General features: G+C 41.2%; 1 protein-coding gene across 1 annotated transcript in view; it reads right to left on the bottom strand.

The window, feature by feature from the left end:
* Positions 1-11,448: 11,448 nt before the first annotated feature.
* The window catches only part of MGAT5B (alpha-1,6-mannosylglycoprotein 6-beta-N-acetylglucosaminyltransferase B), a 76,949-nt gene continuing 66,295 nt past the window's right edge, over positions 11,449-22,102 (bottom strand). The window contains exons 17-19 of the mRNA XM_075177748.1: positions 17,689-17,763; positions 16,491-16,753; positions 11,449-12,458 (exon numbers count right to left, since the gene is read on the bottom strand). Coding sequence (XP_075033849.1) covers positions 12,260-12,458; positions 16,491-16,753; positions 17,689-17,763 — 537 coding nt within the window. The 3' untranslated portion in view covers positions 11,449-12,259. The remainder of the gene's footprint in view (positions 12,459-16,490; positions 16,754-17,688; positions 17,764-22,102) is intronic.

Here is a 22,102-nt window from a genome sequence, read left to right on the forward strand (position 1 = left end):
AACAGCAGCAGCAGGACTAACGCTTTCTTCAGAGGAATCAATAATAGTGCCGGAGTCATCCAGCCTTAAGTGGGATGCCGGGCTAACTCCGAGCGCTACTGAGGATATTGATGAGGATGGTGTGGTGGGTGTATTTTGTGGCCGTCGGTATGTCGGTGAGCGGAGGGTCTTAGCTGATGAGGGAGTGCTTGTATTCTTTTGGGAAGAACTTTCAGCTTTTCCCAACACTTTGCCATGAACTCTCGTTAAATGGCGTAACATAGACGAGGTTCCAAGATGGTTAAGGTCCCTCCCTCGACTGACTGTGGCTTCACATACACTACAAATGGCTATACAATTGTTGTCTGGATTTGGGTAGAAATAATTCCACACATAAGAAGTGGATTTTTTTGTTTTATGCCCAGGCATGACAATGGCCTTTTTCTTGTCACGTGCCAGAACTGCTGCCACTGGTGCAGGACTTACACAAACAACCTCATCCTCATCAACATCCTCATTAGCGCCCTCGTCGCCTACACAAATCTCCCCCTCATCCTCTTCTAATTCCAAAGTGGCATCCTCAATTTGGGTATCACCGGCTACACTCGGGCTATTAAGGCACACATCAGCAGAATGCTCACGATTAGACATCCCACTGTTGGATGGACTCTCCACAGGGATTGTTGTCATTTGTGAATCAGAGCAAATATTCTCCTGTAATGCCTCACTGGTATCTTGCAGCTCAGCTTTGACGCGTAACAGTAGTTGTGCACCAATTGTAGGCTGGGTAACTTTTTGGGATCTGCCACTAATAGCCAAAGGTGAAGGCCTCATTCTCTCTTTGCCACTGCGTGTGTAGAATGGCATGCTTGCAATTTTTTTTTTATCGTCACTTAACTTTTGCTCAGTTACACTTCGTTTTCGCTTCAATACAGTAAATTTTTTTTTGGTTTTTGTTTTTTGCACTAATTTGAAAACACTCTGTTGTTTGACATCGCCTTGGCCAGATGACGTACTGGGAACACTAACATCAGGACTGGTGACAGAACCTGGTTGCTCATTTAGATCATATGTGGACTGCTTTGAATCCATTGCGTAGATACTGCTGACAGATATGACTTTTGACAGCCAGAAATATTAATGCACAATTAGGGAGGACACCCCAAAAACACAGAGGAGTGCTAAAATTTATTGAGTAGATACTGCTGACAGATATGACTTTTGACAGCCAGAAATATTAATGCACAATTAGAGAGGACACCACAAAAACACTGAGGAGTGCTTAAAATTATTGAGTAGATACTGCTGACAGATATGACTTTTGACAGCCAGAAATATTAATGCACAATTAGAGAGGACACCCCAAAAACACTGAGGAGTGCTTAAAATTATTGAGTAGATACTGCTGACAGATATGACTTTTGACAGCCAGAAATATTAATGCACAATTAGAGAGGACACCCCAAAAACACTGAGGAGTGCTAACATTTATTGAGTAGATACTGCTGACAGATATGACTTTTGACAGCCAGAAATATTAATGCACAATTAGGGAGGACACCCCAAAAACACAGAGGAGTGCTAAAATTTATTGAGTAGATACTGCTGACAGATATGACTTTTGACAGCCAGAAATATTAATGCACAATTAGAGAGGACACCCCAAAAACACTGAGGAGTGCTTAAAATTATTGAGTAGATACTGCTGACAGATATGACTTTTGACAGCCAGAAATATTAATGCACAATTAGAGAGGACACCCCAAAAACACTGAGGAGTGCTAACATTTATTGAGTAGATACTGCTGACAGATATGACTTTTGACAGCCAGAAATATTAATGCACAATTAGGGAGGACACCCCAAAAACACAGAGGAGTGCTAAAATTTATTGAGTAGATACTGCTGACAGATATGACTTTTGACAGCCAGAAATATTAATGCACAATTAGAGAGGACACCCCAAAAACACTGAGGAGTGCTTAAAATTATTGAGTAGATACTGCTGACAGATATGACTTTTGACAGCCAGAAATATTAATGCACAATTAGGGAGGACACCCCAAAAACACAGAGGAGTGCTAAAATTTATTGAGTAGATACTGCTGACAGATATGACTTTTGACAGCCAGAAATATTAATGCACAATTAGAGAGGACACCCCAAAAACACTGAGGAGTGCTTAAAATTATTGAGTAGATACTGCTGACAGATATGACTTTTGACAGCCAGAAATATTAATGCACAATTAGAGAGGACACCCCAAAAACACTGAGGAGTGCTTAAAATTATTGAGTAGATACTGCTGACAGATATGACTTTTGACAGCCAGAAATATTAATGCACAATTAGAGAGGACACCCCAAAAACACTGAGGAGTGCTTAAAATTATTGAGTAGATACTGCTGACAGATATGACTTTTGACAGCCAGAAATATTAATGCACAATTAGGGAGGACACCCCAAAAACACAGAGGAGTGCTAAAATTTATTGAGTAGATACTGCTGACAGATATGACTTTTGACAGCCAGAAATATTAATGCACAATTAGAGAGGACACCCCAAAAACACTGAGGAGTGCTTAAAATTATTGAGTAGATACTGCTGACAGATATGACTTTTGACAGCCAGAAATATTAATGCACAATTAGAGAGGACACCCCAAAAACACTGAGGAGTGCTTAAAATTATTGAGTAGATACTGCTGACAGATATGACTTTTGACAGCCAGAAATATTAATGCACAATTAGAGAGGACACCCCAAAAACACTGAGGAGTGCTAACATTTATTGAGTAGATACTGCTGACAGATATGACTTTTGACAGCCAGAAATATTAATGCACAATTATGGGGGACAACCCAAAAGCGCTGGGGAGTGCCAAATATGAAGAAAAAATAATAAACCTCTATCCTCCTCTCTGCACTAGCGATTTTGGTTAGAGCAATTGCAAGAACAATATTGTATTCTTTCTCTGTCCCTGCTCTAATTAGCCTATGACTACACCCTGCTCTCTCCCTCTGTCAAATGGCGATGGATTGCTGTGGAGGCGTGTATTTATAAAGTTGAAGTATCGCGAGAACCGAGTCCCGAGATCCGACGACGTCACAATGACGTTCGGCCTCGATTTGGATTCGGAATTGGCGGGAGAGTACCGAGCTGCTCAGCTCGGTACTCGGATACCCAAAGTTCGGGTGGGTTCGGTTCTCGGAGAACCGGACCCGCCCATCTCTACTACTAATACATACCCCCATTTTGGTGGCTACCATGCAGTACAGAACCCAATCTGGCCATAGCAGCCAGCGGATAACATAGATCCCGCTCATTTGGATGCTCATCAATGGCCTTGTTCTTTTACAAGCAGTGCTGACAGCCCTCAGAATTGTACTAGGTGACACTTGTACAGTTTACACTAATTAGCTGCCAGATCCACTGTACAAGCGGCAGCCAGCGATATTCAGACTGGTTGTTATGACATCCTTCCCTTAGCAACAAGTGCCAGGCGATTCTTTAGACATCAGTAGATGAAAAGTACAGACCTGCCTTTGCTGTACTATTCTTTAGTTCCTTACCAGTGAGAGATTTGACACACAAAAGTTTATTTACTAACCTAAGAATAAATGGATGTGCAGAATGCATCTATTTTACATGCTGTGTGCATATCTACTATGCTCTGTTTGTTGGAGAGCAAGGTAACATTGGTCTGTATTCATTTCCTATGTCACATTTACACTTTGTAGTGTTTGTAATACAGTGCTATATTCGCATCTATAAGTGGTCCACCATGTATACATTTCCCCACCTGTCTACAAATGAGGTTGATTTGCTAAGGGAAAGGGCTTTGTGTCTCCAATATAGCAGCAAGATCATGTGGAAAGACCGTTACCACAACCAAAAAAGTGGATATAAGATACAGGTAATTTAGAAAATCTATGGGGTATATTTACTAAACTGCAGGTTTGAAAAAGTGGAGATGTTGCCTATAGCAACCAATCAAATTCTAGCTGTCATTTTGTAGAATGCACTAAATAAATGAAAGCTAGAATCTGATTGGTTGCTTTAGGCAACATCTTCACTTTTCCAAACCTGCAGTTTAGTAAATCTAGCCGTATGTGTATTGGCTAATTTAATATAGAATGGATTTTCTGGGGCTATCCACTGATCATCAATGTAAAGCTATGGGCAGCACAGTGGCACAGTGGTTAGCAATGCTGCTTCATATGGGTTTGATTGTGACCGGGTTCCTATGTGTGTGGAGTTTGTATGTTCTCCTCGTGTTTGTGAGGGTTTCCTCTTTGTGCTTGTTTCCTCCCACAGTCTTAAAACATACTTGTAGGTTAATTAGCTGCTGGCAAATATGGATCATAGTGTGTGCTTGTGTGGAAGGGAATTTAGAGAGTATAAGCTCCAATGGGGCAGGGGCTGATGTAAATGTTTAAAATATTCTATGTACAGCGCTGTGTAATATGGCAGCGATATATATAAAACATTCAATAAATAAAATGACAGGACAGTATGATATTCATTGGACTGTGGTCGGCATAAAGCTTTTGTATTTGGCTTTAAACTGTGTGGTGCATGAGGGCATTAAACTGGGTACATGACACTAGTAGGCATGAAATGACTAGATGATATAGTGCATACTTGCCAACTCTCCCGGAATGTCCAGGAGACTCCCGCATTTTGCGAGAGTCTCCCGGGCGAGTGTGGCAATCTCCCGAATTCTGCCCACTTCACTAGGAAGTGCCCCACTTCCTAGTGAAGTGGGCAGAATTAGATCCCAAACGCCGCGATTCCCGGTGAATCGCGGCGTTTAGCCCCGCCCCCCGCTGTCAAATGACGCGATTTGCGTCATTACGTCGCGTGAGAGGGGCCAAAATGACGCGATTTCGGCGCCCCGCCCCCCGCACGCCCACCTGCTACAGAGAGTCTCCCGGACACCAACTTAAAAAAGTTGGTAAGTATGATCTAGTGGCAGCAGCATTGTGAGCAAGAGATGACTACTCAGGAAGTACTGCAGTAGTATATGAAAGCATAATATGGACAGAAAGGTTTACTAGGAAGCTATATGGGGCAATAATGGCCAATCTGGTAATATGAATTATATGATGGCATAACAAGGAATTATGGAACTACATCAAAGCATACAAGGCTATATTGGTGGCATTATGTAGTTATACAATAGAATATATATGAGACTGTACAGTGGAAGTATGAGGCTATGTGTGGTGGAATAAATAGCTGTGTATATGGTGGCATTAATCTGGCCATGTAACTATATATTGTGGGAAATGGGAATGTTGTGCTGCACATATGGATGTACTGTAAACTTTCGGACATTGGGCTGTAAATTGTCCAGAGAATATGCTTCAGATAGAAGCACTCAGCACTAATGTGATCAGACCACGAAGAGCAGAAAGTGCCAGTGACAGAAATAATATTCAGAGGAGATGAAAACTCTGCCATAAATGGTGATTCATAAACACTCTACAATCAGTGGACAAATTGATGAATGGACACAAAGGTAAACTGTCTTACACTAAACTGATGCACCAAATGAACAGATGCTGCAAAAAGACAGAGCAAGGAATTATTAGTGATGCTGTCAGGGCAATAAGCGCCAACCGTAACATAATTGAAAACAATGCTGAGATAGAAAGCTAACAAAGGGACAAAAAAAAAAAAAAAGCACCTTTGGCTGTTACAATCATCTAATAAATATTTATCAGGGCAGGGAATTACCTCAGATAGACAGGAACTTGAAAAAATTACACCCACAAAATCATAACCTGCGTTAGACCCTTCCTTGCCTTCCCTGTTCCACCTCTCCAGTTTGCAAGCAGGCATAAGTGTTAGATGCAAGCAAGTCTGTGGGCACACAATGAACCAATTTGAGCATTGGACGTACGGAACACTATGCAATCTAGCGTACGTCCAACTCAGAATCAGCCCCTAAATGAGCACATCAAATTTCAATTAGAACATGAACATGATCTCCTTGTAACTGATGTAGTGTTTATTGAGAAAATGAATGACGCAGCCAGTATAGATTAGGAGCGAGACCTGAATGGAAAGAAATGTTCCTCTAGTAAAACCACAGGAATTAATGACCTGTAAACAGATAATACCATCAACCAGCAAGGAATGTCAAGAAGTGCGAGCCCAGCAGTTGTCCAAGCTATACCGCCTGTGGTGAAAATACATAACCTCACAGATACAGAAAAATCAGCAGCCATAGATTTCCAGGATGTAGTAGAGATGAAAAAGCTGCTGATGACATCTCAAAAGCCTCTACAGCAGAGGTGTCCAAGTTCAGTCCTCAGGGGCTGCCAACAGGTCATGTTTTCAGGATGTCTTTAATCATGCACAGGTGAGTTCATCTCTTTGGCTGGGTCAGTGATTATCTCCAGACAGAAATCCTGAAAACATGAACTGTTGGTAGCCCTTGAGGACTGAACTTAGACACCTCTGCTCTACAGCTACTGCATATGTCTACAGGGGGAACGCAGAGTAAATCTGTGAGGTCTGAAAGGAATAAAAATCAAGGGAATGGATGTAGTTCGTGCTACAAGTGTTACTAAGCCATACATTATAATCAAGTGTTCATCACATTACAACCTAAACAAGTAAAAGACGGAGGGTGAATGTCAAGGGACAGCAATAAGAAAACATGGTAACCAGGGCCGTAACTAGGGCTGTGCGACAGGGGCGACCGCCCAGGGCGCAACGCTGAAGGGGGGCGCAATTTAGGAATATTTTAGGCTAATTTGGTTAAAATTGAGGGCTAGGGGGGCGGCATTTGTCTTTCTCGCCCAGGGCACTAGAATTCTAAGTTACGGCTCATTGGTAACATCAAGTCAGCAAACTATCCCAAAGTACCACTGCTGAATACAGGGTCCCTGGTGAATGTCCTACATATACCTATTTACAAAATATGTAGCTCCCCTCGCCCCCAGGCTAACACTCGGTATGTGAAAATGAACTTGTTCTTAATTTAAAATTCAGCATCCTTCACACCCCCCTTCTCTCTCCAATATTTATGTTACTTTGTTTTCAATACTCAGCTCAATTTGGCTTTTTAAAAGGGTCACAGCATTCATTCTGCTTTCATTAAAATCAGAACTGTATAGTGGAACAAGACAGCCACCAGTGGTATCACCTCATGCTCATGATAAACGTATTGTCATGCCAGAGCATAAAACAAAACAAAAAAGCACTTCTTGCGTTTGGAAATATTTTTTACCAACCTAGACAACATTTGTGAAGACATCTGCAGTCTTCGTGAAGCCACAGAAGTAGAGGTAGGAACGTTGATCATCTAGGCACCTCCTCCGTTACGTCATTTGCAGCATGTTCATTCAAGTAATTTTTCAAAAGGTGGAAAATTGTGTATAGTAGCAAGTAGCCCAGCATTAGCCAGCAGCCCAGCATCAGCAAGCAGCCCAGCATCAGCAAGCAGACCAGCATCAGCAAGCAGCCCAGCATCAGCAAGCAGCCCAGCATCAGCAAGCAGCCCAGCATCAGCTAGCAGCCCAGCATCAGCTAGCAGACCAGCATCAGCTAGCAGACCAGCATCAGCAAGCAGCCCAGCATCAGCAAGCAGCCCAGCATCAGCTAGCAGACCAGCATCTGCAAGCAGCCCAGCATCAGCTAGCAGCCCAGCATCAGCTAGCAGCCCAGCATCAGCAAGCAGCCCAGCATCAGCAAGCAGCCCAGCATCAGCAAGCAGCCCAGCATCAGCAAGCAGCCCAGCATCAGCTAGCAGCCCAGCATCAGCTAGCAGCCCAGCATCAGCAAGTAGCCCAGCATCAGCTAGCAGCCCAGCATCAGCTAGCAGCCCAGCATCAGGTAGCAGCCCAGCATCAGCAAGCAGCCCAGCATCAGCAAGTAGCCCAGCATCAGCTAGCAGCCCAGCATCAGCAAGCAGCCCAGCATCAGCTAGCAGCCCAGCATCAGCTAGCAGCCCAGCATCAGCAAGCAGCCCAGCATCAGCTAGCAGCCCAGCATCAGCTAGCAGCCCAGCATCAGCAAGTAGCCCAGCAACAGCAAGCAGCCCAGCAAGCAGCCCAGCATCAGCAAGCAGCCCAGCATCAGCTAGCAGACCAGCATCAGCTAGCAGACCAGCATCAGCAAGCAGCCCAGCATCAGCAAGCAGCCCAGCATCAGCTAGCAGCCCAGCATCAGCTAGCAGCCCAGCATCAGCTAGCAGCCCAGCATCAGCTAGCAGCCCAGCATCAGCAAGTAGCCCAGCAACAGCAAGCAGCCCAGCAAGCAGCCCAGCATCAGCAAGCAGCCCAGCATCAGCTAGCAGACCAGCATCAGCTAGCAGACCAGCATCAGCAAGCAGCCCAGCATCAGCAAGCAGCCCAGCATCAGCTAGCAGCCCAGCATCAGCAAGCAGACCAGCATCAGCAGCAGCCCAATGGATTGACACCTCATGTAATCTTCACCGTCAACACCTTCATCATCAACCTCCTCATTATTAGTACTAACTCCCCTAATACAATCCATGATTTCCAAGAGACATCCTTGTATGCGAGAGCTGCTGCTGGGTGCGATACATCTATACAGATGGGGACCAAGAAGATTAAGCATAGTTTTAAACAACAATTGCCTGTGAAGCAAATGTTTGCAAGAGGAACCAAGTATGACAGCCAGCACGCTGTTGCACAGCGGATCACTAAAGCCATGACAGCTATGTTAGCATTGGATGTGCGTCCAAATTCCGCCATCAACGCATCAGAATTTAGTAAATTAGTTGAGGTCATTTGTCCACGCTACCAAATTCCATCTTGATTTAATTTCTCTCAAACAGCAATTCCTCAGCTGTACTGGAAGATTAAAGAAAAGTAATTTAGAAAATGTAATTGTACCGACTATCTACTTCACTAGGGATATGTGGACAAGCAGTACTGGTCAAACAAAAGACTACATGAACATGACATCCCACCGAGTAGGTGTATCGACATCAGTAGAAGCAGGATCGTTAGCTTCATCCTCGTCATCCTTTCAGCATAGTACTGCTATCACACAATGCCAAGTCATTCACAGACAAGTTACTCTGGTTTCACAAAGAAACAGATCAGTCTCAAACTGTTGGAAAAACTCTACCCACTAAGACTCTCCTCAGGATTCCTCATTGCCGATAACGGAGTGAACATTGTGTATGCACTAGAGGAGATGGAGAGGAGAGGAGAGGCATTAGATGTTGGTTGTGGCCCGTTAAATTTCTTGGCATTGTCGACATTCATGAAATGCATGTAGAACATTGCAGCAGCTGCAAAAAAAAAAATTATCTGCCATGCCACCAACTAGAGCAAAAGGTAGTAAAAAGGTGGAATTCCACACTTTATATGCTTCAGTGGCACATCAACAAGCTATCAAGACCTACACATCAAGCTATGAGATAGGGAGAGGGGGGACATGGTACCTTACTCCAGCACACTGGAGAATCATTTCTGATTCATATAAGCTATTGAAACAATTTGAAATTGTAACAAATTAAGTGAGTTCAGACTTTGCCAGCCAGAGTCAAGTCATAACCCTAATAAAATTACTGGAAAAGATGATGGAGAAGCTGAAGGAGGAGGTGAAACTTGGTGATTCTGCAAAGTATGTTGGCATTGTAAATCAAGTTCTTTATTCCCTTCGCCAGGACGCAAGTGTTTTCAGCATTTTTAAATTGGATTGCTACATTTTGGGAACCATGCTTGATCCTAGGTTTAAATCATATGTAATGTCTTTCTTTCCACCTTTCACAAATCTTCACAGAAGCAAACAGCTTCTTCTGAGTAAGCGGTCAGATCAAATTGCACATGACACATCTTCTGCTTCAGCATCTCCTACAAATGCTGCCATAAAAAAACAAAAAAAAACCTTACCTTTTCCAAGAGTCACACTGCTGACGAGTGAACACAGCAAATCAATGTGATAGGTTATTATGACAGTTGGTCAGGCTTAAAAAAAAATGCCCAAATGTACTGACACCTCTACCATGCCTTAATCTGATACACTGTGTATTCGTAGAATGGTGGAGGATTACTTTGATAATGGAGAAATTAATATCTCAGACAGTCCATTTGAATTGTGGTAGGAAAAAAAAGCAATTTGTAGCTCCTTGTGCAAACTAGCTATGGTGTACTTAAGCTGCTCGCCCTCCAGATTGTACTCGGAAATAGTGATTAGCACAGCCGGAAACATTGTGAGTGATTGTCGGAGGAGACTAGTTAACAAAAATGTAGATAAACCAGTGTTCATCAAAATGACCTATCATCATCATTTATTTTGTTTGAGGAATGCTATTCTTGCCGCCAATTACAACAGAATCTGTAACGCAACATTTCAGTGGGGATGAACTAATATTGTGTGATTATGATCTTGACATCTGTGATGAGGAAGATGATGAAGGTGAAGACATTGAGGAAGATTACAACTATTAGCCAAATGCCCATTAGTAATATGTTGAATATCCCTATCTATTCTCCATGTCATCAATCAACATCCAAAATGTTCTTTTTTGTGGAGGACCAAACAAATCAACCACTTCAGCCACAAAAGTGGCAGTCCATGTCACTAAAGTGCTTAGTTTGTTAAACTATGTGCATATCTTGTTCAACATATGGGTGGGTGGGAGGGCCCAAGAACAATTCCATCTTCGCCCATTTTACATTATCACCTTGGTCTATCATCTTGTGTAAAAGGTCTATTGATGCCGCCGCTGTCCCTCTAATGATCTCCGATACTGTCCCTCTCCAATGTGCCACACATGCTGCTTAAAGGTTAACTACATGGTGTATCTTCTTTTGCATAATTACAATTTAATTAATCTAGACATCTGTGATGAGGAGGATATTGTCACCAATTGAGGAAGATGACCACTGTTAGCCATATGCCCATTATTAATTTGTTAAAATCCCTATCTGTACTCCAGATCACCAGCCAACAACCAAAATGTTCATTTTTGTGGGGGCCCAAACAAATCAAGCACTTCAGCCACCCTGTTGCTGCATTGAGGAAGTTGACAACATTAGGACGACAACTCACACGGTCGACAGTATTATTAGGTCGACAATTCAAATGTGGATAGTATTATATGGTTAGTGTTAGGGATAAGATTCGGAAAATTATTGTCTACATTTCAATTGTCGACCTAATAATACGATTGATGTCTACTTTCCAACCCTGTCTATATTATAGTGTCAACCATATATAAATTTCGATCATGTGACTGTAAATCCAGCAAGAGGTAGTAATGACCTGGAATTCTACGCTTTATATGCTTAAGCGATTGTCTAAAATCGAGTCAGATGTGGGGTGGAAGTTGTGAAGAGCTCATTAGAAAATAGACTGTAAATGAATGTTAATACTAAAATTGTCAATGTGTATATATTATATGTATCCCCGTTCTTTAAAATATTGGGTCCGCCAGTCAACGCTAAACCATAAATAAAACAATTGATGTTGAATCATTTAGAGTTTCCTTTCCGGGTTAAACCTTTATTAAACATAAATATTTAAAAGGGAAAAAAAACAAAAAAACATCTGTCTATTGCTCACACTGCTGCGTTGTAAAGACTCCAGTTGAATCTGAAGTGTCAGTTTTTCAGAAAAGGTGCATACATCTCTACTTCAAAACCAATTCACTGCCACAGGGGCAGCAAATAGGTATTCACAATCTTCACAGTTGGTCCATTTTTTTAAAAAAATGATTTAACAACTATTCCAAATTCTCCATATCCGACTAATACTTCTGTTTTCTTGTCTGGATGTAAAAAAAAAAAAAAAAAGTAGTCACATTTATTACATTTAGGAATGGCGGTTAAGTCACTCCTGCGGGTCACTGAATCGGTGCATGCTGGATGGCAGTATTACCAATATCTCCAAAATATTGCGATTAGAACGTGTCCTTTATTTTGGTTTATCCTCCCCTTGACATCTCTGCAGTAAGAAACAAAATCCCTCTGATGTATCCGGTGATATCTTCATTGTGCTTTACTTATAGCAATATTGTTGAACCTTGTGCAATAGAAGGATCAAAACTCATGAGGACATGATATCATTACGTGGCTCTAAGAACTGTTACACTGGCTGCTGTGCAGGTCTATATATTTGACACAATATTGCTTTATGCTGCAGCATAAAACCCAGAGTAAAGACACAAGCCTTTTAAATTCAGTTATAGAAAATACAGTAGGTTTGGACCCCTGCATGCTTCAGTCACTCTGATCAGTCGCTGGAAGTTTGATGGTGACGAATGGCAGAGTAAGTGAAACGGCTGTTTCATGAGCAGTCTTTGCACAATGCCACCTGTCCCAGATGGTAGTCTCTGCACGGACAGAGACGGCGGAACTTTGTGCTTTGTCCCGAGCAGCTGAAGAGCAATGCTTCCCTCTGAAGGTAGCACTCACGGACAGAAGGTGACACAGCAGGATACAAGTGGTTCATGACAGATTCTGTGCTGTCACACTGGGCTCCAAGCCTGTAGGTCAAAGAAACAAAGGCAGGTGATTAAGCAAAGGTGATTACTCATAATAAGGACAAATTGTGTATTTATGTGTCTAACAAGATTATGTGTCGGGGGTTACAAAATAACACTCTGTGTATGGTCACTGTGCCCAGGCCAAAGCTGGGAGTAGGCAGAAGAGGCAGATGACTTGGGCATAATACGCTTTGGGGCTGCAGGTCTACCACTGAACTCTCAGATGATCAGCAGGACGATGGTGTCTTCTATGCAAGATCTGCGCTTGACGGACACTTCTAGGGCAGATTTATTGCTTTACATACCGTTACATGCCTCATCAGAACATGCCGAAGAATAAAACATGGGCCCTAAAGCATCAATACTTAATGACCATGTAATACCTTACGCATGGATGATGCCGCAAGAGCTGGGCTCAATTTGTCATCTTTGCCTTTGTCCCAGTGCTACACTGCGTACCCTCGTATACACAGCTTTTTTAACAATCCTTTATGGCCTCTGTCTACGCACAGAGGAACCTTCCTATATCCTGTATACAGGGCCGAAGCCTTCCTTCTGTGGGGCATCACTGTTACAATATTCCCACTTAATGCCCAGTGCAGAGCCTGCCTAGATTACATGAATCCATATTAAGAACCAAACAGACAAACCACTAAAAGAGTTCCTTCAAGTTCACACTACCACACCAGAGATAGGTTCTCCAAAGGTAAGACAGGACAAAAAAAAAACTATACGGGTAGCCCGCCACCACCCAATTATCCCCAGAGTAATTACTACAGACCATGTAAAATTGTTCTATAATGCCATAGGCTGGGAAGTCTGGATGCTGCATGAAAAGGATTGATACAAATGGAAAGACGTTTCTTCTTGTCTTCTAATGTCTCACCCGAGTGAAGAGAAACTAAATGCCACGTAAGATCCGCCTTGATAATGCTTAATAACAATAAAATAGGAAGAAGACTCTTTCAAGTGGCATCTGTATTTGTTTCAGCGCATGACTCTGCCAAGGATCTAGTTAATGTGTTCTCACACTGACTACAGAAACCTTCCCTAAGGCAGTGCAAGTCCTGATGATTACCTACCTCAACCATCTGGAAATAGAGACTTTAAAGGGCATGTTCCTTATGGATGGGTCTAAGCAGTTAACAAAGAGAGCCTAAAGCCTATATTTATATCCAGGTAAATGTCAAGGCATCCTAAAATATTAGGTCTTCAAATAAAATTAAGTTTAATTGTTACCTTATTCCTTGGAAATGCAAACAAGGATTGTAAAACAAATCTTTTGAGATCTGATGTAACGATAAACTTGGAATCAAACACAGATCATTCTGTATTCTGGCTGCCCTTGTGGTATAGATGCACAGACCGCTGGGTTTATGATGTGAAGAGATGTCTACCCTGTAGCTCTATACTGCTCTACTGCTCCTGTAAATCAGACACAAGTCAAATAGTATATTGATCTATGTCCCTCACTGTTCTAGAAACAAGTTTTCTCATAGTTTATCAAATAAATTGCCTGTAATAGTAGTGTTGGAAAAGCTTCCCCGGTATCCTCATGTCCAGACTCAGGATTTCTTTCTCTGTTACAGATATCACCTAAAATATCACATTGGATTTTGACCATTTCTAGTTGTGTAGTTTCTGTTGCTCTTGTGCCCTGTTCAATATCCTTGGCTTGCGTTCAGTCATGCCCTTTTTTTTTTTAACTATGATACATAGCTGTCTTATTGTATTTAATCTCCCTACTTGGCTAGTGTCAACCTCTGATTCTTGTGCTAGTAGTCTTCTCCTTTTAGCTCTTTCCCTTTTTGAATATACCTCTATCACAATCCTGTCCCTACACTGCCTTCTATCATTTCCTTATAGTCTGCACAATTGAATTCTGCCAAAGATCGTTACTGTGGTGATTGTTACATTAGGCGACAAGTCTTTATCTTGCTGAAAATTAAAATTAGCCTGTAGAATGGACAGAGCTTGAGCCCTCCTCGTTTCAATAACCTGGTCAACAAAGTGTGAGCGTTTAGTAATACAGAGAGAGAAATGTTACATCACACGGCTTGAAGGGTTTCTTTGTAAAAGTGTTTAACGCCCTCTTCTAAAGGATCCTGCACAAATTTCATTTTATCAGCACTGGAGGTTAAAAATGTACCAGACTTGTTTTAGAAGGGATACACTAAAAAACATTAAGTAAAAGCAATTACCAAGAAGTACAATACATTCTGAGGACCAAAAGGTTGTGGCCAGCAGTAATAGTGAACAAATGGATTAGATAATTCTATTCTACAGACATTTTCTATAAAACAGCCCAAAGCGGAGATCGGAGATGTCAATGTGCCAGAGAAAGAAATCAAACACAAAACACACAGGGGCCACTATCGAATAATCAATTCTTTCAGCTCAACATGGATAGGAAGTTCTTTTTAAGTTTCGTTCATGAATTGAATGTTGATTTCTTTCTGTTATAGACAAGCTTGACAACCACCTCCTCCAAATAAAATGTTTGCTACATCACCGATTGCCAAACTCTCTAGGTTAGTGGGCTGGTTGATGGTAGACCAGGGCGACGCATCCCGTCAGCCAACGCGTTTACAGGGCAAGCAACTGACTGTTCTCTGGGGAAAAGAGCAGCAAGCAAAATAACAAAACTAAACTCTAAATAGTAATTTTTTTCCTCCATCCTAGCTATGGAAGTTAAGAGACCTCCCAGGAGAACCGAAAATAGATAAGACACCATTGCATTAAAACAAATTAAAATAGATTAATTTAAATTAAGCTTTAGCGTTATGTCCATTAGAAATATACAGATGGGGGGGAATTGAAATGTAAATAAATATACACAAGGTGCCTCCGGAACGACTGCGACACCTCATGTGGTATTTTTTTAATTTTTAAACAGAAATAACACTTATTTTTGCTTGAGACCCATAGAGGTGCGAGTGAAAATGAGAGTGACTTTACTATAGTATCTATAAAAATGCACAGCCAAACATCGTGGCCAATTGAATCTGCCCCATAGATTCACAAGTCACAATATAACAGTTCAGAAGTAAGCTGAATATTTAGTTCAGAGCTGTTTAAGCAACATTTGCCAGATGTAAAACAGCAACAAGTATTCAACCTAGAGTTTAATGTACAACAGAAATAAGAACAACAATATTTTTTTTTTTACTTCAACAGACTGTTTAAAATTAACAACACAGCTTTTATTAGCAAGAACAATTGAGCTCTAATGTATTATGTTTAATGAGGCACATGGAGACAGTGCATAGACATAACTTTGCTGAAATATATATCAGTGTGCATGTTCAGTTCATAATACCATGCCACACCACACCGCAAGTGTCATTAGGCAAATGTATGCTCAAGATTGGCATGCACACAAGGGCGTACTTGTGAGCTCTGCCATAGTCTAGCACACAGACATAACCAGCTGTTTGTTTGCCTTCCACTGCTGTACGAATGACTCCCATTATAAATTATAAGCTACACTGGGGCAGGGACTGATGTCAATGACTAAATATACACTTCAGAATATGTAAGTGCTATATTAAAAGAAAACCTTTTAACTATAATAATATAGATATAGGGAAACAATGTTAGACATTAACTATAACTTGTTCCTAGAAGGGGCTTAAAACTATGTCTTTTCTTCCATGTGATTGCAATTTGTTTTGGTGCAATAATTATTTTCTTAAATTTCAGACTCGAGATTCACTTACATATCAAATTGTGTGTAAATATAGTCCTACCACTATTTAACTGCACCAAAACACTAGCATGTGGTGGCAAGCACATAGGTCATTTGGGGGTCCATATTTTGTCAAAAAGTGACAGCCTCAGAAATTGTGTTCTCAGTGTGAATGGGGTGTTTAAGGACATGGTCTATGTATGCTCAATGGTCCTCATACCACATCAGTATGCCAGACGACACTCAGTGATCGTCACAGTGACCAGTCAGAATGTCTTTCCTGTTTTCATAATTCCAACCCCATTGTGTTAGTGTGGGTGATTATCGGCCTATGTTATACTCACTGCTCCAGAACACGCTGACTGTTGATTATGCTGAAGAATGCGGGCTCACACACCAAGTCGCGCTCCCAGCATGCACTGGTGCATGATTCGCCTTCTGCAGACAGCCAGACCTGCATTGACGTGACCGGGGGCCAGATGGAGGGAGGAGGCTCACTGGATGGCCAAACCAGGTGTGTGTGGTTATCGAGAACCAAACAAGATGGCAGAGGAACATGGGATGTATTAACAGGAATGGGCAACGGCAAAGGAGGGGAGCAAAACTCCTGTATTCAATCGGAATTTACGCAGGAGAATGCACATGAACAAATCAAATCAGATGGGTATTGGAGGAATTTAAAATTGTTGTTGTGGGGAAGAAATGGAGATAATGGATAAGTAGGAAGAAGAAGCCAGTACAAGAAAGAAGACAGAGAAGAGGAAGATTAAAGAAGAGTTCAGAATATGGGAGTTGGATTTAGAAATAGGATAAAATATTCATAAAAGAAAATGGAGGGATTAAAGGAAGAATAAAAACAAAAATGGGTAAGCAATGATGGAGAAAAGACAGAAAGAGAATTTTAGCCACATTATAAACTGACAGCCATTATATATAACAAGTTAACCCGTGCATGATACTTATGCATTCTAGTCAAATCAAGCTACTTAAGGTGTTAAAAAGGTTCTTGTCATGCATTTGGGCCTAGCCCAGGCCTCCTCAGGGGAAGAGCGTTACTTCCCGATGCAAGAGCCCTTTTTTAACGTGGTTTTGTCCACGTCACCACCTCATCATTCTTCTCCATCACCTCATCCTTCATCAAGCTTCTTAAGGTGTTAAAAACTCCCCACTGTCACCCCCGGCAACCACCAACCACTCCCAACTGTCACTTCTCCTTCAAGAAATATATAGGTCAGTGTATAACTCTGCCCAGCAGGTGGCGCTGCAGCTTGTTTTTGTTTTTTTTCACACACGCCACTAGGCGTTTATATAGTAGATAAAGATTTGCAGGGAGTAAGGACATGCTGTTACCAGCGATCCAGAGAGAGCCATCAAACAGTCTGATTTTCAGTGAAGTAACAATTTAGTGCAGTAGTATGGGGCAATGTTTATAGCGGGTCAAAACACATACAACAAATTATTAAGTGTGTAAAACCTGCTCTAAATCTAAATCTTTTACATTTACTGAAAACCTTTAGTGACATCTCCATGATGGCAGCTTACCTGATGCTGGATATAGGCATGGAGTCTCTGTAGCATTCCTTCACTCGTATACTCATAGGGCAAGTAGGGCTCAACCTATGGAGAAAGAGAGAATACAGGTCTTTTTTTTTTAAATGAAAGTGGCAACAATAAATTGAAGTGGTGGCATATTCATAGCTCTCCCCAGCAGGTACATCATCAGCTATTTATATAGCGCCACTAATTCCACAGAACTGTACAGAGAACTCACTCACATCAGTCCCTGCCCCATTGGAGCTTACAGTCTAAATTCCCTAACACACACACAGACAGACAACAGCAGTAAATTAACCTACAAGTAAGTTTTGGGAGTGTAAGAGGAAGTCGGAGGAAACCCATGCAAACACCGGGAGAGCATACAAACTCCACACAGATAAGACCATGGTAAAGGAAAGGAATTTCACCATATTTTTGAATAGAAGATATTTAAGTACAGCTGTAGGGAGAGAAATGTATATGTGTTACCAGAATATAGGAGACTATGACAAAATGACAAATGAGGACCTGTATGAGGCGGAATGAAATTAAACGGCAAGCTTTTACTACCAAATATGCACTTACCTGAAGGGGTTAACTTTTCCCTCTAGTTTGCAACATCCAATTAGATCCTAAGGGGTGGGTTAACCATCCCTTGATAAGTTAGGGTAGACAGGGAGTTGCACTCTTCCCGGCAGGATTCCCTCCCCCTTCTGCGATGCTTTTATATCTGTCTGATGTTTGTTGTCTATTAACCCCATTTTTCTACTAATTCGGACAAGCCACAGTCGACGGGAAAGGAGTACAGCCAGCGGTTTACTACATGGCGCAAGAGTATGTTGGGCCGCAGTATTCACCCACCTTCGATCTTGCCTCTACGAGGCTCACATGTCGAAGTGCCTGGGGTATCGTTTGTGAAAGCGTGCCCTTATGAGGCCTGGGGGGCAAAGTCTTTCAGATGCCATAAAGTAGCGCCGGGGATTCTGGGCCGGCTGCCCATCCCGATTTGTTGGTTGGCATTGACTGGTAGCTGTTCCTGCATCTGCTTTAGCTGCCACCCCTTTTGTGTAATAATTAAACTGTGACCTTAGTTTGCCAAAATATAAACATGTGTCAGTGTCGTTATTTCAGGTTATAAGCAAGTTAAACTAAATCTAAGGGAAAAAGGTTTAGAAGCTGCAGGGTTGGTCCTTGGTATTTATATAATACAAGTGTTGTCTGAACATAGGGACGTAGGGTCATTACTACAGCAAAAGTAAAAAAAAAAAGTCTACCCCCTGTTCACCAAGGGTAATAAACAGAGAATATTAGGGTTCTGCTTCTGTGACTGCAGCTTTTCTCTCCTCATCACATTGTCTAATGAGTTCCCTTGGGCCTCGTCCCTGTGCTCTGTGATATACCATTATTCTTCTGCACGGAATCTTCCCGATAATGAGACCTCTCTCTCTGCTTCTCGGGAATATTGGCTGCTAAACCATCCGCGTCTGACACCTCCATGGCTCAATGACCTCAAATTGAAGCATTAGCCAGACCTCAAACCCATTTATGGCTGAGGTGCCCCACCCCCCCACCTGTCCCCTCTGTCCTCCCTCCAGTCACTTACATTTATCTTTTTTTGCCAAAGGATGGACTATATAATCTCTCTCTCTGTCTGTCTATCTAATCTATTTATCTCTAAATAATGCCACTAGCCTGCCCATTTGTAGTGAGATGCTTGTCATATGCCAACCACTAGTGATATCCGACAAACATGCCCATCGGTAGTAAAATGTAACCAACATATCATCTATTAATAAAATACCACTAACATGACCTCAGCAATAATAATCATCAGTACACTATACGTGCACCATTTCCTGGTACTTCAATTTCTGCCCCAGACACCTTTTCACTCAGTGAATCTGGACACGAGATGAAGAGAGTTTGTGGTGGGGTTCAGTGTCATGAGACGTGAAGGGAAGATCAACTTGTTTTTGATTGGTCAGTGTCCAATGAAAAGCTGGAATTACTTACACTTATGTTGTGCGACACTAAGTGCTGCCAGGAACGGGCAACCATCACCCATTGGTCAAGGGCTTCCTTCACCATTCTGCCTCTACTATGGCTATTCAAACAATGTGATATGTCTTTCCACAAAGCAATTCAAATACATGTAACAGCATAATATTTGATAATAAGTCGTTTACTATACGTTATTATCTATTGCAAAAGATTTCTTCCATTTATGCAGCATTATAAATTTTATGATAATGTGCCATATTATAAAATACCATATGTTGTGTGTGATGCAGTCATAAACATTACAAATTATAGTGACAAATATTTGTCAGCTTGTTCTCACAGTATCACGTGTAGTAGTATAAGTTAAACTCAATTTATAGTTTAAAAAAAAAAAAATTAGACTAGACAAATAAAAATGATATAGCAAAAAAATTTAAAATGAATGAAAAATCCTAAATAAAAAAAATCTAACAAAATATGTAAAAAAAAAAAAATCCAAATTAAAATACAATGTTGTAAAACAATGCTAGAAGTACAGAGATATAGACACAATAGCTGTGATAGAGAGATGCCAAGTTGGATTTTTACCTAGTGAATTGACAAGAGAAAAATTTCAATGCGACAAATGAACACAAAATCTTAGTTTCGTGACCCAGATTTATTTGTTCATTCTCAAATCTCCCGATCAAAGTCACTATTGGCGTTGTTAAGGTTTCCTGGAGCAGGAGTTAATGAAAGCCAGCTATTGACTAGAGGAGCGTCCTCCGCTCTTTTCAGGTATTTCACTGATGATCCAGATACAATGGATCAGCCAGGAAAGATTCCGTTCCAATGCCCCACTCAAATCGCAGGGATATCTGGGATAGATATCCGATATTCAGGGTAAGCAATCTTTTCAGGTCGTGTTGTACGTTGGATATTCTGCCTTAAACTCAATTTTCACTTTTTCGTGGATTATTCTTTAAATATTCATTTAGGGGCAAATGGAGAGCTGGATGTATGTTTGTTTTAGGTGGTGTAAAATACACTTTCCTGCGCTGCGCACCAAACATGTGTATCTGTCCAGATTTTGGTGCACCTTAAACTTTTGACTTCTTATGACTGGAGAGGCCAAACAGAGGCGGGTAGCATAGGGTGCGTTCAGTAAGGGCAAATTCATGTAATTGCAACTGAAATAGACCTGTACGTAGACGCAGATACACCTGTCAGGAGACGCATCTCTTGCGGGCGCTGGTGGCCTGGTGCAAAGAGATGTAATGGTGATGATTCAACAGGAAGAAAATCAACTGCTCTAGGTAAGTATCGTTTAGGGATGTCTCAATAAGTCCATATAATATCAGAGATTCAGGACGTTTATGTATCTGGCTTCCTGAAGGGAGCACCCAAACACCTGGAAATGCTTCATCAGGAAAAGAAAGAAAGAAGATGTGAAGATTGGGGCACTCCGGAATGTTCAATTATAATGGAGATTCATTCAAATATATAATTTTTATTATTATGCATTAAAATATATAGGTCTTTCGTGGTTCTAAGAGAAAGCAAAATAAAAACAAATAAGAATGTTTAGTGATGGGATTTCAAAGGGGGGGAATTCAATTCCCCACGGGTGTGCACAATTACCGTTAGTACAGTAATTTTAACACAGACTTCTGCTCGGGGAGCTGCGAGCAAACAACAGCGTTGAAAATTACCCAAGTAACGGTATTTTTGCGGAACTGAATTCCCCTAAAAGTGTAAGAAAATAGACGTGAATAAAAATGCAGAATACTCTGCAGTAGCCTTACCACAGCATTTATTTGTATTAATAAACACTTTGTGTATCATTAGTGTCTCTACTAAATTTATGAATTAATATTATTTAACTGCTATACCAATCTTAGTGTCATTATAGACATATTACTTACAATGGTAATACCTATTTCTCATGTTATCTTAATAAACAAGTTGTCAAGATAAGTGATGTTCACAAAACCCACGTAAGTGATTTATCCAAAGATATCATTAATACAGGCAGTAAAGTCATTTATAAGGGATTGTTATTGTGTCCAATCAGTTGTCACAAATGCTCATATTCTAATCTTGAAACAGTTAATAAACTGTGCAGTGTAATGATTTTGAATAGAAAGCGGTTATTTCTGCAGCTAATGTATTGTAACATTATATAGGGCGCATTATTAGAGCTTTGTTACTTTGTTGTTATTGTAACAGGTTTATGTCCCTTAATGAATTAGTATCTTGATTGATATCCCTTGCACATGTATTAAAATGTCCCAGACCTATTGCCTTCAGACCAGGGTTCCGGTGGACGGTTCCCACCTGGTCTATCACACTGGCCAGAGCTGCAGGTAGCGGGCAAAACGTTGATACTGGAATGGGAAATACAGCAGGGAAGAAGTTGTCAAGTAGGTCTTGAAGCAAG

This window comes from Mixophyes fleayi, chromosome 6 (genome assembly GCF_038048845.1).
Source record: "Mixophyes fleayi isolate aMixFle1 chromosome 6, aMixFle1.hap1, whole genome shotgun sequence".
Taxonomy (NCBI): Eukaryota; Metazoa; Chordata; class Amphibia; order Anura; family Limnodynastidae; genus Mixophyes; species Mixophyes fleayi.